Raw genomic sequence first — 15861 nt, forward strand, 5'->3', positions numbered from 1 at the left:
AATTAAACACAAGTGCAATTAGGTGATTTTTAAGTCTTAGAGATCTTTTCAATGTTGCTACATTTTTCTGGACTCAGAGTATAAGCAAACTGAGTTGATCTAATTGCTAAATCATTTGTGTCTGTCAGCATCTAAATGTTGTTAATGTGAGCATCATATTTATTCATTCCCTGCTTAAATTGCACCACCAGTTCAGAACTCACCGACTGTGCACCACTATAGCTGCCTTTGGCATTCCTGTCGTACCAGACGTGTAGATGTAGAAAAGTCTGTCTGCATGGAGAGAGAGGGGAGACATTTCTTAGGAGGATGTTCAAAAAACCCTTTTGTGCTTTGACATGTGTGGTATGCACCCGGACACCCCCATCAATCCCTGACATGTTTCTGTCTCTCCTTCCATTTCCTACGTCTGACAGGCCGAGCAAGCAAAGACTTGAAGAGCATCACCTTAAGAATGCCGAGTGATAATAAATACAGAAAAGCACATTGATAAAACAAACGCAGAATTTATCACCTAATAACTCAAATGTTGTGTGTAGAGTAAAATTTTAATGTATCTCATCAGAAAAATCCAAACATTGTTTACAGTGCATGTAATTTTATGTGACTACTCTGCTGAAGTGAGCTGGTGATTTGTTTGACAGCAGTGTGTGTTCGTGCATGTGTTGTCAAGTAGGTCGAATCTCATAAAAAAAACGACCCGAGAGAGTTAAATCTGGCAGCCAGCAGTTTACTCTGGCAGGCAAAGACTTGCGAAAGATAAGAAGTTTGTTCTGTGTAATACAAGAGCCTGATATGGCAACAGAATCATTCCAGTAATCCAATGCATAAACACTGCAAAGCCTCACCGTTAAATTCTTTTTCCAGTTTGTACCGTGGTGGGTGTTTGGGGAAACCAGCCAGCAAAGTGTCCAAGTTCTGAACTTGGAGGCTGCAGAGTTTCTTCTCATCCTGCTGCTGATCACCAGTCCTGAACAAAACCATGTCGGGCTGCAACAGGTCGATCACTTCTGACACCGCTGGAACATAACCAAAAACCAAGTGTTTGAAATGTAGAGCAGGCAAATCAGCACAGGTTGTTTTTTTAACTAATCAGTAAAAAATCCACTTAACGGCTTGTTAGGTTTTGTGTTGGACTGTATCCATCCTACTAAACTGCTGTCAGCAAATACCATCAATCAGCAAATATGTCCACTATCTCTATTTTTAAACTTTCATCTTCACTGTAAATATATATATATATATGTGTGTGTTTTTAACTGTAATTTTTAAAAACAATTTACTGTTAGTTTACAGATTTTAATTTACATGTGTCACCATGAAAAAGATGAAAATAATATTCACATCAAAAATCTGTGTTTTTATAAATGATAATTTGTTCTTTTACTTCTTTGACTGTAAAATTGCACTTATTACAAGATTTAAATCAGAAATATCTTGTTGTTTTACAAAAATCTGACATTACTTGAAAGAAAAATGAAATACATTAAAGAATAAAAGGTTGAAGTGAAATTAGTAAACTAGTAAATCCACAGGCAAAAGTTTTAATTTATGTTTCACCATAAAAAAAACTGTAAATAATTTCCACTGTATTTTTTATAAATGGTAATTGACTCCCATACACTGTAAAATTACACTTTGTACCTGTATTTAAGTCAAGAAAAAATAATATTATTTTACAGATACTTGCTGTTATTAGAAAAAAAAAAATTTAAGATTGAAAATTGGTATTTTTCTGCTATTTCATAGATTTTCCCCTTCTGCGAAATTACACATAATATCTTGCAAAAATACAGAAACAAGTATCTATTTACATGTCAATTGAACAAAAAACAGGCCAAAATTGTAAATAATGTCAAAATGAAAAATCTGTGCTTTTAAAAATCGTAATTTTTACAGTGTTACCAAAACATTATGCTTTTTTATATATTTAAATCATTCAAAAATATCACTGTTTTCAGATCATTTGCCATTATTCTCACTATTTTTACAGTCTTTGAACATTACAGTATTTTTACTGGCACACTTGCTGCCAGATTTTCATTGTTTTTTTTCACAGATGATTTAGTTATTTACAGCGTACGATTGCTTCCCACCTTCAGTCATCTCTGCTCCGAACACCACAGCTCGAGCTCCAGACACATTGACACAGTGCAGCAGCGAGTGCAGACGAAGGTTGTGGTTGAGGAATGCAGCCTCTACACCCACCGTAGCCAGGCCCAGCCACAGAGCCACCGATAACGGCTGGCTCTCCAGGTACAGTGCCACCACATCGCCCTCCGTCCAGCCCTGCGCCAGAGCCCAGTGTGCCACAGCATGGCATCGCTCCTGCAGCTCCCTGAAACTCCAAACCTGGAGAAGCATGAAGATATAAATGCTGTAAGTTTGATTTCTATCACAGTGAAGGTGCCAGTACTGTTTATCTGCATTGTTTTGATGAGTACCCACCTCTCCTGTGGCCTCGTAGATTAAGGCAGGTTTGTCTGGGTGCAGGGTCACCATCTGAGCAAACAGGGAAGGGATGGTGCTTCTATTTCGCAGATTACGGTACATGGATAACCTAACTTTTAGTATAACAACCAAGCACCTAAAGGGAGTAGAAAGGTGAGGAATGAGGGACAGTTGAACACAAGAATGGAGTACTCAGCATGGAAGATGAGTATCTGTCAAACAAGAGATATCAAGTTCCATGAAAACTACTTGCATACATTAAGTCTCTCTTGACGGTGCACGCAGCTACATGAATGTACTTCCAGGATCCCATCGAGAAAATGCCCAGCCCGAATCCCACCAACAGGATATGGAGCCATGAGAGGGACAGCAGCAGCACGGCCCCCAAAACAACGAGGCTCAGTGTGACACCGCTAGTCAGAGGCATGATGTTATCTGTGGGGACCAAAGCGGTGACTTTACACTCACAAAGAATCAATCAAAATGCACAGAATTAGAACTTGGTGAGAGGAGGCTTACCTGTGCAGGTATTTTAAGTGTTCTCCAACAAGAATACAGAGAGTTGACAGCAGGAACGGTCTCTGAAGAGCTCATTCAGCAGCTCTGCAGGGCGGTCCAGTGTTTACAGAGTGGCCGACAGAGGCGAAATGCCTGATAGGAGGCAGCACATAGTCAGAGAGCGGTGCAGGTTGCGACTCATAGCTCCTGCGTCACCACACCGAGGGTGATTCACTCCCCCCCAGGAGGCAAAAACGTCATGTAGAGTCTGATTTACGACATGATAAACGTCTGATTTCATGCCGAAAGTATTAAAGTAATTGTTCGTTTGAAGGGAAACATTCAGAATGCCACATTAGTAGGTGAATTCCTTTAAGTCTAGTCGAAGTACAACGAGAAAATATTCCATTACATGTAAAAGAACCACATTTAGAACAACAAGTAGGTTCTCATCTTTAGATTGCAGCCTTTAAAAAGTAAAAAGCACAGCAGAAGGGCACCTGTCACGGGATAATTATCACTTCACATCCAAGATTTAAAGCCAGAGTCGGGTTAATCTGCTATTTTGAAGCAGTTGTGTGTTATTTTCTTTTTGCATGTTTTGTGCATTTAAAGTTTAACCTGAAAAATAGCTGTCAAACGAATGCAGACTTTAAAATTTGAACTATTTTAAAAGAAAACTGGGTATGCTTTTCTCCATACAAGAGAAAACTCATAAGCAGTAACATGCAAACCTGCTCAGTTTTGCACAGTTAAAGTTTTTTGTCGCTACAACAGTTCAGAGAAAATTCAAAACACACCACAAAAGCAAAACCTGTCACGTAGAAAGATTGATTTGAAATCCAGAAGTTTGCTCCCATTTAAATCAATTTCTATAAAACTGAAAACATGAAAAGAACTACAAATATTTCAGAGCTTTTTTGGGTTTCTGTTTCACTTTGTGTCTTTCTAGTTACGCTACATTTATCATGCCTGCTGTTACTTGTGCAGCTGCTATTATGCGAAGGTTTTGGCTTCTTTTTCACTTACTTTCCATAGAAATACAATTAATTTTGTGACACTCCTCGTGGCACTGAGGAGCAGGTCTTCCATCACGTACATCCTTGAGAAGTTACACAACGGACAATCTTTGACACGGTTTGATTGTTTTCCTGAATGCAGACTAAGTGTGACTCATGCAGACTTGTAACTGTTAGTCAAGAATGAAATACAATAAGTTTGCTAACTGTAACTTTAAAAAGTCCCATCTGTCATATCCATCTGACTAAAGCATCCACAGTATGCATCTATCTGATAAGGACTAACACTAATAAACCACACATTTTAAGCATTTTTCTGATGAAGTAGAAGCTTTAATACATTTTGTGGTGCATATTCTTTAAGGAAAACAGTACCGAAAGTAAAAAAATAAGTTCATATAGTATATTCTAACAACAACAATTCTTACATTCACCAAAAGCTGCATAATGCACGTAGCTTTTTCACATAAAAAATACATTTTGCAATGCATGAATAAAAGGCTTCGATGGTCTTTTTTTTTTTAAAAAAAAAACAACAACAAAAAAAACTGCAGTGACACTTATGAACCGAAGAACAGTTTAGCTGTTAAAACCAGCACTTCGGTGGTTTTAATTGGGTTTGTAGAACAGAAAGGGAGACGTAATTTAAATCTAAAGAAACGGTCAATCAAGGAAAATTTTCATATCAAAAAATCAGAAAATAAATCCAAAGATTTGCTCCCACTTTCTCTAAAGACAACATGTTCTAAAAGTTTCTATAAAAACTGAAAATATAAAAATATATTTTCACAACTGTTCAGGTTCAGTAAGCGAGGCTGGTTCTCAAGTCTTCTCGATTATTACATGCACTGTGCGAGTGAAGGTGTGCCGGATCCTTTTTTTTTGTTTTTTTGTTTTTTTTACAATGGAAAAGTGCAATAAAATAAACTCAGGTCTGTACAACTCCCATTACTGCTGAAGTTCTCATTTAAGGGATTGTGACTTCAACCTTTACAGTAACTAACAATGTGTGCAGGCACAAGCTAACAGCTATAATAAGAACATAACAAAATGGAAATGTATTCCTTAAACACAGTTTGATTGCAGGAAGCTGCAGGCTTATCAAAAGGGTGGGTCTGTTTTTGTAAATTGCCCAGACGGATTTGTTTACTTGGTTTACAATTTCAAGAACAACCAAAAAAAAAAAATCAAAATATAAAATTCACATACACCTGTGGATAAAGGGCACAGCTCAATTGTAAACTGAGATAGATTCTTTTCAAAATAGCCACAAGTGATTTAAAATCACTTATTTTGTTTAGGAATGAAAGTAACAACAGATATAAGATCTTCGCAGGAGCCCGCATGGGAACATGAGCAAACTCAGAGGCACTTCATGGGTAATTTGTATCATCAGTCAGTTGTTTCTTTCCCATCACAACATACTGTTGAATACAGTACATGAAAAAAAAAAGTTATCTGAGAAGATCCCATAAACAAAAAAAAGCACGCCCATCCTTATTTTTACATTAAACATTTATATAAAATAGAGTGCAAACTGTTTTCTTGTGCTACTCATATTTTCTTGCAGCCGACATAATTTCGGCTTCGCCGTCTGCACTTTAAAATAAATATATCTATATTAGTCTCACTTTGAATCACTTTGAAGGGAATACAGCTTATTTTACGATTGTGATATGTTCATCGATGAACCGATGGGCTTCACTTCTTCAGCCTGTGAATAAACACTTTTAACAGTTGGCTTCTTCTTGCCTGCTGCCACATAAGTAACACAAATAAAAATCAGTCTTTATCGATACAACTCCATCTACAGAGAGTGCTGCAGAACACGATCAGTAAGGAAAATAACTAAATAAATGAGGTAAATGCCAGACCTTATGACCCTTAATACAACTGATTGGCTGATGGTGTGATTCAGTTTCATGGATTTAGGTTTATGGCTTTAAAGTTGTAAAAGAATTTGGTCCCACTATTTATATTAGGTGCTGAAAGGACTGAACTTCAACCACAGGGCGGATAATTACATCTGCAGCGGTAAACTACTGATGTGGTGGGTGAACTTCATAAAAACAAGTAATACCTGCTTGCAGATCCACAGTACCAAACAGTGATGTTTCATTTTGACATGAAAACCTTTGTGAAAACTCCGACACACTAATAAAACCTTGTGTATCAGAAATCCATTTTTACTTCTTTCCTAACTCACAAATCAAAGAATGTATTCTGCCATCCCCAGGTACAGAGTCACTGCTTTCAGTGGAGTTTAAACTGACGTAAAGGTGAAGAAATAAATGGCTGAATTTTTACTTGAAGTGATTCAAACCTTTAAAATGAGGGCCCAGATAGGCTAAAGGTGTGATAGTCTGTCTTTGGGGGAGAATTAAAAACAACAGCTCCTCAAATTTGTGATTCTCCGGTGTGCTGCCCACTTCGAGAACCCTACAGAAAGACAAACCACATCGTCAGAAACAGAGCAATTATTCAACCAAAATAGCAATTAAAAAATACAAAATTAGAATTAAAAGTCTGGTATATTGGTTGCTTTATACTTCTAGTCCACAACAAATCACAGGGAGTACTATACTTTTTACTCCTTTATTTGACAGCTGTTATTAGACACAGTACTTCAGATTTTACATAAAAATAAAAAATGATATTTTTATAAAATGCTGTGCAGTGTTAAATTGAAAAACACTAAACAAATGGATTCATGGCAATTGGACTTAGGTTTGAGCTCTGGAACATTTATCTTGTTGTCTTTAAATCATTTCTGTATAGTTCTGGCTGTAGTCTATGTTGTATGTCTTGCTAGAAAATAAATCTTACAGGTAGTCTTACAGCTTATTTGCAGAGTGCACCAAGATTTCTGTATGCTTTGCTGCATTAAATTGGCTTTTCAAGCCCTCCAGGGCCTGCTGCCAAAAAGCATCCCCACATCATGATGCTGCCACCCCCATGCTGCCCAGTGGGAATGGTGTGTCTGTGATGTCATATTCCTTACATTTCTTCATTATAGAGTTAACTGTACTCAAAAGGATATTCAGTGACTTAGACATTTTCTTTTATCCGTCCCCTGACGTATGCGTTTAAATAACCTTTCCATGGAGTTGCTTGATGTGCTCTTTGGCCGTCGTGCTGTAGTTATAGCCAGGAGCACTGATTCACCAGTGACTGGACCTTCCTGGTTCAGGTGTCTTTATACTGGTCACTTGGGACACATTCACTTCACTCAAATGATCTCCATTCTACTAATTGTGTGTCTTCTAGCAACAACTGGGTGCACCTGTGTTTAATTATGTGAGTCACTTTCAACAGGGTGAATTGTGCAATCACTTATTTTACATTTCAGATTTTTAACTAATTGACATTTTTATTTATTTATTTTTTATTTATTGATATTTTATTTTATTATTACTTTTGCAGAATTTAGTTTTCAGTTTGACATGAAAAAGTCTTTTTTTTTGTCAATCCTTGCCCTAAAAGCCAAATAAAAGGAGAGAATAGTATTTATAGTCACTGTATATTATTTTTATTTAAGAAAAGAATATTTCTTCAATAGCTGTACTGGAATGAAGCTTTTGGTGCATTAATATTTAAAACTACTCAGGACTTTTGTGGTCTTTGGGACCCCAGGCCACTTTGGTTTTGGTGACAGGTATTGTTTTTTTTATTTTTTGAAGAATTTATATATTTATATATATAAAGAGGGACATTTGTCATGCATTTGGAACCAAAAATACATCAACTTATCAGAAAATGTATTTAACATAATATAAACGTCTATAATGAACACCAACAAATATTTTGCACATATTCTTTCTTAGGGTCCCCAAAAGACCTTCTACGTATGGCAACATGAAAGTCCTGAATCGGGTTAAGCAGTATTTTAATGATGCAACTGCTCAAGAATAAGCTCATATATAATACTTCATACACTGTTGATCTTTTGTCAGCAAAACACAGATTCTTGATTAAAAATTATAATCTGCACAGCAACCAGTCACTACAGATGTCAAATAAATGTAGCGGAATAAAAAGTACATTCCAAAATTGTACACAAGTGTTGTGGTTGAGTCAGTGTTCTCAGTTACTTCTCACCACTGTGTGCTTGTGACACAGACGGTGAAAATGTTGATGGGTAATATCGCTTCGTGCTTACCTGCGACTGACTGCTGGAGGGATTGGTGGTGCTGAAGTCCGAGTATCTCTTTTTCTGTGGCGTGCAGATACAAGAGAGGAAATGGGCGTACTCGTCTCTCACCTGCAGAGGGCATCAGAACATCAGGAAATAAAATCCGCAGCTGCCAACTCTGACAGTGGTGCAATCTAAGACCTTTGCCGTCACATTTTCCCTTTCGGTTGATTTTTTTCTTTCTTTCTTTTAATCTATTGTGTTAATGTCCACGCCGAGCTTCACACTTACACAAGACTAACATATCCTACCTGTTTAGACAGCAGGCAGTGCATGATGAAGACCAGTGCACCCTGTAGGCTGTTGAGGATCGTGAAGATGTATGCCACTGCTGCTGGTCCCTCTTGAAACAAGAAGGCCCCAAACACCCACATCAGACCCAGGATGCACATCTGGGCTATAGCTGTCACTGTGAACGCTCTGTAGAATGAAAAAGGAGGATGGGACGTAAAGGTCAGTGAAAGAGAAACACACACAGAGAGATTATCCATGGATGACTCAGTTACCACTGCGCTATCTGGAAAACCCCTCAAGAGTGAAAGGAAAGAAAATAGGTTGTGATGACTGAAAAACGTCACAAAACAGACATTTCTTTATCAGTTTACGGTCAAATGAAAGCTTGTGGGGGAAGACAAGCCAAAGGCAACTGATGAATATAAAAGATTAGCATAAAGGAGGCCCAGTATTTCAATAACTGTCTCTGCCAAAAACCCTCTGCATGGGCCCTTTGTACGAGTCACTGATGTGTCCTTATTTTTCCAGTGAAAAAGAAGATCAGGTTTTGATTTCAATCCCTCAGAATCAGCGAGGGCTTCTTTCACCAACTTGCCCATGAGTCATTAATCAAACAAGAAGACCCGAAATGTGGATAGGGTACACGTTTTTCCACTGACAAAAAACCACACAAACATTTGAATTATAATTTAAAGCTTTCTGAGTTTTTCCTCGACTGAATAAACTCCTTTCTTGCTTGCTTTTTTTTTTTTTTTTTTTTTTTGCACAACAAGTTTTAAGTTTCGCAATTCCTTGGACTAAATTACACGTCACTGATTGATGAGTCAGCGCATCCAAAGAGAGATGCTTTTTCATTTTGGCTCAGATGTGTTTTGCAGCTGCACATTTTTAAACAGAGAGAAGTAAAATAAAAATCAAAGACCAAACTTGCAGATAGACAGGGTTTGGGGGGGTAAAGCCCCTCAAGTAGCAGCCCATCAGAGAGCAAAGTGCATATTATGAAAACATTCCCTACATTTTTCCGTTCACAAAACTCCCACATTCTTTCCATCAAAGCATTTCTCAATGCTGCCCTACTGAATCTATATATGTTTTATCTTGGCGTCTGGTTGCGCAGCGGAGAAAGTAACGTTGCTAAAGACATTACAACAGCAGCAAAAATCCACACAGTTTCACACACATTCAAATAAACACAGACTGACTTGATTTTGTGCAGTTTGGAGAGGTCTGGGTTGAGGCTGGTGAACTTCTGGGCGAGTTTCCAGACAGTGACGATGAAGAAAAAGACATTCAGGAAAATGATGAAGCACACGGGGCCGTAGAAGCTCCAGATGAGGCCGTCTTTCAGGGATAGCCAGCAGCTGCAGATGGGAGGAAGGAAACACATGTTCATGACAGAGTGTCCATTACGCCATGGAGATAGATAACGGCAAGTGTGTCTAATCCACTCCCACTATGATGCAAGCAAGTGTGCACTCACATACGCACAGAAACGCGCACTTGTGTCTCTCATTTGCGCTCTTTAACACAACAAACAAGCAGTTTCCGCATAGTTCCCCCTTTAGTCACACACTTACTACTCGTTAGTGCCGTATCTCGTTGGTCTAATGATGCCAGACAGAGTGACGATAACAAGAGGTGCCCCGTAACCCGTGATATACAGGTAGAGAGGCCGGATGGTGGCGTTGAACACTAGGACAACCATGCGGTACAGCTGCACCCCTTCTAACAGCATCCAGGTGAAAACGCCCAAGAAGAAGAAGTGAAGCATCGCTGCAACAAACCTGCATCCGGCCTGTATGGAGAAAGAACAGATTAAAGATGAATGAGTGCTCTGTCATTGCATTTAAAGCAGTAAAATGGTTAAAAAAAAAAAATAGGGTTCTGAGTTGAAACTAGTCACACAAATATACAGTTTTGATCATCTGGATAAGATTACTACTTGAAATAAGACCAGTGGAGGAAGAGGTAGAACTGCCTTTTAGTCTAGTAAAAGTAGAAATACCAATATATGTGAAAGTCCTGCTTTCCAAATCTTTAGGTCAAAACCAAAATCTCACGACATACTTTTGGTGTAAAAGTAACTGCTGCATTTAATTTCAAAAGTAGCATAAAGTAGAAATAATTGAGTAAAGCACAAGTTCCCCAAACTGTACCGCTCATTAAGAAATGTTGGGTATTCCGAGACGCTTAAGTAGAAAGCAACTGGACTTCTCTTTTAGGTTCTTGAAGAGGATTCTTTCAGAAGAACTGTAGAAGCCTCTTGGATGAGAGATGAAATGTCTTCAAGAACCTTAAAAGAGAGGTCCAATTGCTTTCTACTGAAGCTTCTAGGAATACCATGACCTAGATGATTGAGAATCTCCAGACATAAGGGATGTTACCATTTTATTTCATTTTGGAGTGTCCTCATCCAATGCCAAGCTTCTCTTCTCTCATTTTGTGATTTCCTGCTTCATCGTGAGCATACTCAAGTGTACTATTTATGAAAAACGAAACTTTTTTCCCCCCTTTTTGTGCCTCAGGAAAACCACAAGGGTGTTCTGCTGCAGCGTGGCAGGAAGATGGGGTTTGAGGTTTATTACTGCAGGAATGCTCTGATGTTACTCTGAAGAAGACTGTGCTTTGTAGCATCTACACGAGAAGATGAGTGTCATGTGATGTAATTACATGTTAAATGTGGTTTATTTAGAGGTATGGGCCTTTCCCTACGCTGGCACATGATGTTGCCGTGCGTGCAAATGCAGTTAACAAATAAAGGCTACCAGTCAGCTTCAAGTCCAGCTATCTCCAGCGGGTCAACGCAGTGTAAACATCCAATTACATTTTTATTCACTGCATTCCGTGTAACTGAAGTCACGGTTTGTTTTTACGTACTTCAGGTTTAGTTTGTGAAATGCCAGCCAGGAAGATGAGATCAGCAAAGAAGAGGCAGATGCAGAGGTGCAGGTGGATGGTGGTGCGAGTCCCTTGTATGGATCGGCAGAACATGAACGTCAGGATGCAGAATATCAGACACAGCAGGGAGATGGTCAGCCCGATCTTGGTCACCAGCAAGAGCCCAAAGGTGTGCTGGAAGAGAAGACATGATGTGAGTAACTGGAAACCGTTCTGGATTTCTAGAGAACAAGAGATGGAAGTTTAATATCCATCATACTTTCATTGGTACACTTAAGAAACAAAGACTTTTTTTTTACATGGCTGCAAACCCAAATGTTAATGTTACATGCAGTAAAACCAACGTATTCAGCTGAAACGCTTTAAAAGCTCAGTGGCTGGTAGAAATTTTCTTCTCGTGTTTTAATAGAATATTAGTATTAAATAATGCATGTAGTAAATTAATACTAATATTTGTTAGAACAGGTTTCATGTGCGTCTTTAGTCTGCGGCTGTGTCAATATGCCGTGGTTTTTGGGTTTTGGTTTTGTTTCCTGTTTAGTTCCTGTTTTATTTTGAATTCCCCTCCTCGTGTGTTGCTTGTGTTTTCACTTCCTCCCCTTGTCCCTGTTTCCCTCTTCGTTTGATGGCCCTGATGAGTTTCATCTGTGTCTTGCTTCCCCAATAAACCTTATTACCTGTCTGCTCATCTGTTTTGGTAGTTTTTAGATTTGTTCAGTCAAGTATGTTATCTAGATGTCACACTTCAGACTTTTAGTTTGCTTTTTTCTTGGACCTACCAGCCTGCGTTTGTTTCTTTATCCGTCAGCCTTTGATAACAAGGTTTTTATTAAATTTTTGTCTCTGTCTGCCTGCCTTCAGGGTTTGCACCTGGATCCTCACCTAATAATCTCCTGACCCGCGAAAAACATTCATTTCTTTGGCAGTCAAAGCCAAAAAGCAATTTTTTTGTGAAGTTTTGCAACACTAATATGTTTGCATAAGAGACTAATAGACTTAATGTGTTGGAGACATTTTATTACATTTTTTTTTGGTTTCCATTTAGGTGTGTTTATCTGTTTCTTACCTCCATGGGGTAAAGGGCCATGAGCACAGCAAAGCTGCTCAGATGTTTACACGTACAAGAAGTGTGTGTGGCATTAGAGTACTCTGGTGAGCAACCATCTGTGGACCAGACTCCTTTTTCATTCCAGTATGCGCAGATGTAGCGCAGCCGAGGGGACTCCGCTTCATCCTAAATCAAAACCAATGCAACAAAGATGGGCTGTTACTCGAAAATGATCGAAAGAAATGACACATCGGTTAAATTTGGACCACTGTCAAAGAACTGCGTGGGCCTACCTCTAGATGTCTGAGGGTGATTTTAACAGGGTGATTCAGTTTCTGAGTGGACGGGTTGGAGACCACAACAGATACAACTTTAGAGGAGACCTGGAAGGACGGCTCCATACCATCTTTTTGATATTCTTTGAAATCCTCAAAAGACTCGTTCATGGATTGCTCAAGGTTTTTGTAGGTCAACAATGCGGCCAGAGCAAAACCTGTAAGAGACACTCGGACCATGATTATATTATAGAGGAAAAAATTACTTTTTTTTGTCAGAAGAGAAAAGAAGTTTACCGGGGTATGTTCCTGTCCCAGCTGCTGTCGTCCAGTCGGTGTCGAGGCTAGCGTTTTCATTGATCAGACGGATTGGTCCAGTTGGTCGGGTCTTTCCTCTTTGAACAGCAATCTCTACATCTATTCAAGAAAATAACAAATGGTAAACTTCCTTTGCATGGTTAATGTTTCATTGTCATTCAGGAAATAGAGCTTTTGAGCTGTTTTCAGATCACAAAATGAGCTCATGGATTGAATTTTGTTACCAGTCTCTGTGGTCTCCATCTTGGTGTGGTTGCCTTTGAGCTGAGGACCGATGAGCAAAATAGAGTTCTCCATTGTGCCGAGCAACTCGCTCACACCGTCGCTGCTGTTCAGTTGTCTGGGAGACAGCATCACCTCAGTGGCCGTGAAAAGTTTCTGTCCAAGATGCAGGACAGGAGGGACATTGAGAACACTACCTGCATTTGCATTTGGTGTTAAAATGTGTGCGTGTTTTGTGGCTTTTTGCTGACCTCCAGTAGCGCCTCTCCATCAACCTTCCCTACACCAGCAGAGCTTGGGTTAGACAGACTCAAACAGCTGTTTCTCATCATGGACAAAATGTCTGCCAGGCCTGCGAGCGACTAGGAGAAAAAGAGACACGGAGAATAATGAGACTATTCAGCTCGTCCTGTAGCGAGGTTCATGTATACTAAACCCTGCAGGGTCACAGACTGGTACTAGAAATAGAGAAAAAGAGCTGAAATGTTCTTTAGCAAAAAAATTGGACTCTGGATTAAAGACAACTTGAAGATAAATACTCTGCTGGAACTTATATTTTTTCTGTATCTATATGTGGTGCAGGATTATGCAAATAGTTTTGCATCTAAACTTACTTGTGCAGCTTCATCGTCGCCACCGAAGCTGTTACAGTCAAGCTCTAGGTGACACAAAGCGCAACATGAAACTGTTATGACACCAGATTCATTGAAAGGAGAAGAGTGTGGTAAAATCTTCACAGGAAAGCAACAGTGCCAACTTGTATCTGATCAACATAGTGAGACACAGACCACTGGCTGTGTGGAAACGGATCAGTCGACGCAGAAAGTACAGAACGTGTAGCAAGCAAAATTACAATGATGAGATTTAGAAGATAAACAGGTGCCAATAGCTGTTATGATGTGTGAATTACATTCGTGCGTTTAGAAGGTTATGCAATGAAGCTGTGAACCTCTAGTTCTTTCAGATAAGAATTATGAGGAAATAAAGCCATGAAATGCACACTTTATCTGAAACAAGCAAAGGTAATGGAGGGAAACAGCACGTGCACAAACTCACCTGAGCACGGCGTCCTTTTGTTGCCGTAATTGGTGTATCCTTCTTGGCAAATGCACCAATAACTCCCAAGAACATTATGACAAGTTCCTTTCTTTCCACAGATGTCTTCGTTGTTATCTTTCGCGATCTTGCATTCATTTATATCTGCGTGAGGACAGAAAGATAAATGATCATTGCTCGGACGATGACTTTGGTGACACAGGCGTAAACACATCTTAATATAGAAAGGTATTGCCCGGGCCCACAAGGGAACAAACATCTCCACAGTGTAAGTAGTAGCAGCATGGTCGTGTGAGTTTTTCAGTGCTGGCAAAAAGATCTTAGAGGTTTTTCTGAGCTTTCCTGGCAAACAGTGTCGTGAGTTGTTGTCTTGCCATTTCAGGATAGTTAAAAGCTACAATTAAAACTTAGCAGGAGGCGGGAGATGGCTTTGTGGTTTAGGTCAGATATAATCACGATGACGCAGAAGAGTGTGTGACCTTTGTGCGATCATCACAGGACAAGCAGATTTTAACATAGGAATAGGTCATTTCAATAAACCGCTTTTATTTGGTGCAAAATCCCGAAGATTGTTGTCAGAGCAGCTGTTCCCATTACGCATCAATACAATTTATTTATGTAACAAAACACAACAACAACAAAAAAACAACACAATCCCTATTCCTCTTCTAAACTTATTAGCAATAAACTGCACCGGCGCTCTTGGCGGTTCTGCTACGGCAGCTTTACTTGGTACCGTCTGGTGTATCAGTAGTTTGTAAGCAAATCTCAGTGAAATTTACCTGCATAACAGAGTCAGTTCATATTTTTAAGTCTTATCTATTTGTGCTATTGCTGTGCTGGTTGTAGCGTTAAATGTAAAGGTTTCTATAATTTATATAAACTGTATGACTTGATGTTTGAGCATCTCTTAAAGTTTTGTTCAGAACAGTTTTGTATGAGCAAGGGCAGGTTAGAAGTGGTAAAACTGTGACAGAAGGTATGATGGATTTCTATCGACTGAACAAAACAAATTAATTTGAAAACACAGTGAATCCTTGGATTTGTTGCATTTTTGTGTATTTTCTGTAGGGTTGCCACTAAAGCTCAAAATTAGTATCATTCATTAATGATTACTATGGAATCTTAGCTGTAATATTCATTCGCGTCAGGTAAAGTTTCATTTTATATAACTTTTTTAGGGTTTTGATCTTTAACATGTAAATTACTCCATTACATTCACACCAAAAACAACACTGTAGGGTGTTGATAGCGATATTTAAACTTGTCAATTCATCAAGTCGATCATATTTTTAACCTGCGAAGCACTTTGTCGGTATGGCTACTGTCTGGCTACTGCTTCTTTTCGTGTGTGCTTCTGTTGTTGGGGATAACACTTGTATCTTTTCATGCTTTCATGGTGATGTGCTTCCTTGTTCACAATGAAAATTACACTGTACTCATCCAATATCTTGACATTTTTTTTACAGTATTGTTAACCTGCTATTCATTCCGACAAGGCATATTGAATTCATAACTGACTTGTTTGATAAAAAGCTGTCATGTATAATATGAAAAACAAGAGCTTAACACAGAAGTTCCAACTCAACACATCAGACCCCGCTTATTACCAACTGGAGGGGCCATAAGTTCACTTTTAATACTTTTCCA

General features: G+C 38.9%; 2 protein-coding genes across 2 annotated transcripts in view; both read right to left on the reverse strand.

Annotated features, from left to right (window-relative positions):
- LOC103362239 (long-chain fatty acid transport protein 1-like) overlaps window positions 1-3901 on the reverse strand; it is a 9744-nt gene extending 5843 nt beyond the window's left edge. Inside the window, exons 1-6 of the mRNA XM_008288540.1 lie at window positions 2971-3901; window positions 2709-2886; window positions 2449-2587; window positions 2097-2352; window positions 849-1019; window positions 204-273 (exon numbers count right to left, since the gene is read on the reverse strand). Coding sequence (XP_008286762.1) covers window positions 204-273; window positions 849-1019; window positions 2097-2352; window positions 2449-2587; window positions 2709-2878 — 806 coding nt within the window. The 5' untranslated portion in view covers window positions 2879-2886; window positions 2971-3901. The remainder of the gene's footprint in view (window positions 1-203; window positions 274-848; window positions 1020-2096; window positions 2353-2448; window positions 2588-2708; window positions 2887-2970) is intronic.
- Window positions 3902-4279: 378 nt separating this feature from the next.
- Window positions 4280-14470, reverse strand: LOC103362240 (CD97 antigen-like). Its single transcript, XM_008288541.1, has 13 exons — window positions 14212-14470; window positions 13770-13813; window positions 13407-13517; window positions 13158-13311; window positions 12913-13032; window positions 12634-12833; window positions 12359-12526; window positions 11272-11466; window positions 9972-10189; window positions 9597-9755; window positions 8412-8580; window positions 8128-8229; window positions 4280-6407 (listed from the first exon to the last, which is right to left on the reverse strand). The coding sequence occupies exons 1-13, from the start codon at window positions 14468-14470 to the stop codon at window positions 6366-6368; spliced, it is 1941 nt and encodes a 646-aa protein (XP_008286763.1). The 3' UTR covers window positions 4280-6365.
- Window positions 14471-15861: the final 1391 nt, after the last annotated feature.

Source organism: Stegastes partitus, unplaced genomic scaffold, assembly GCF_000690725.1.
Source record: "Stegastes partitus isolate 25-593 unplaced genomic scaffold, Stegastes_partitus-1.0.2 Scaffold563, whole genome shotgun sequence".
Taxonomy (NCBI): domain Eukaryota; kingdom Metazoa; phylum Chordata; class Actinopteri; family Pomacentridae; genus Stegastes; species Stegastes partitus.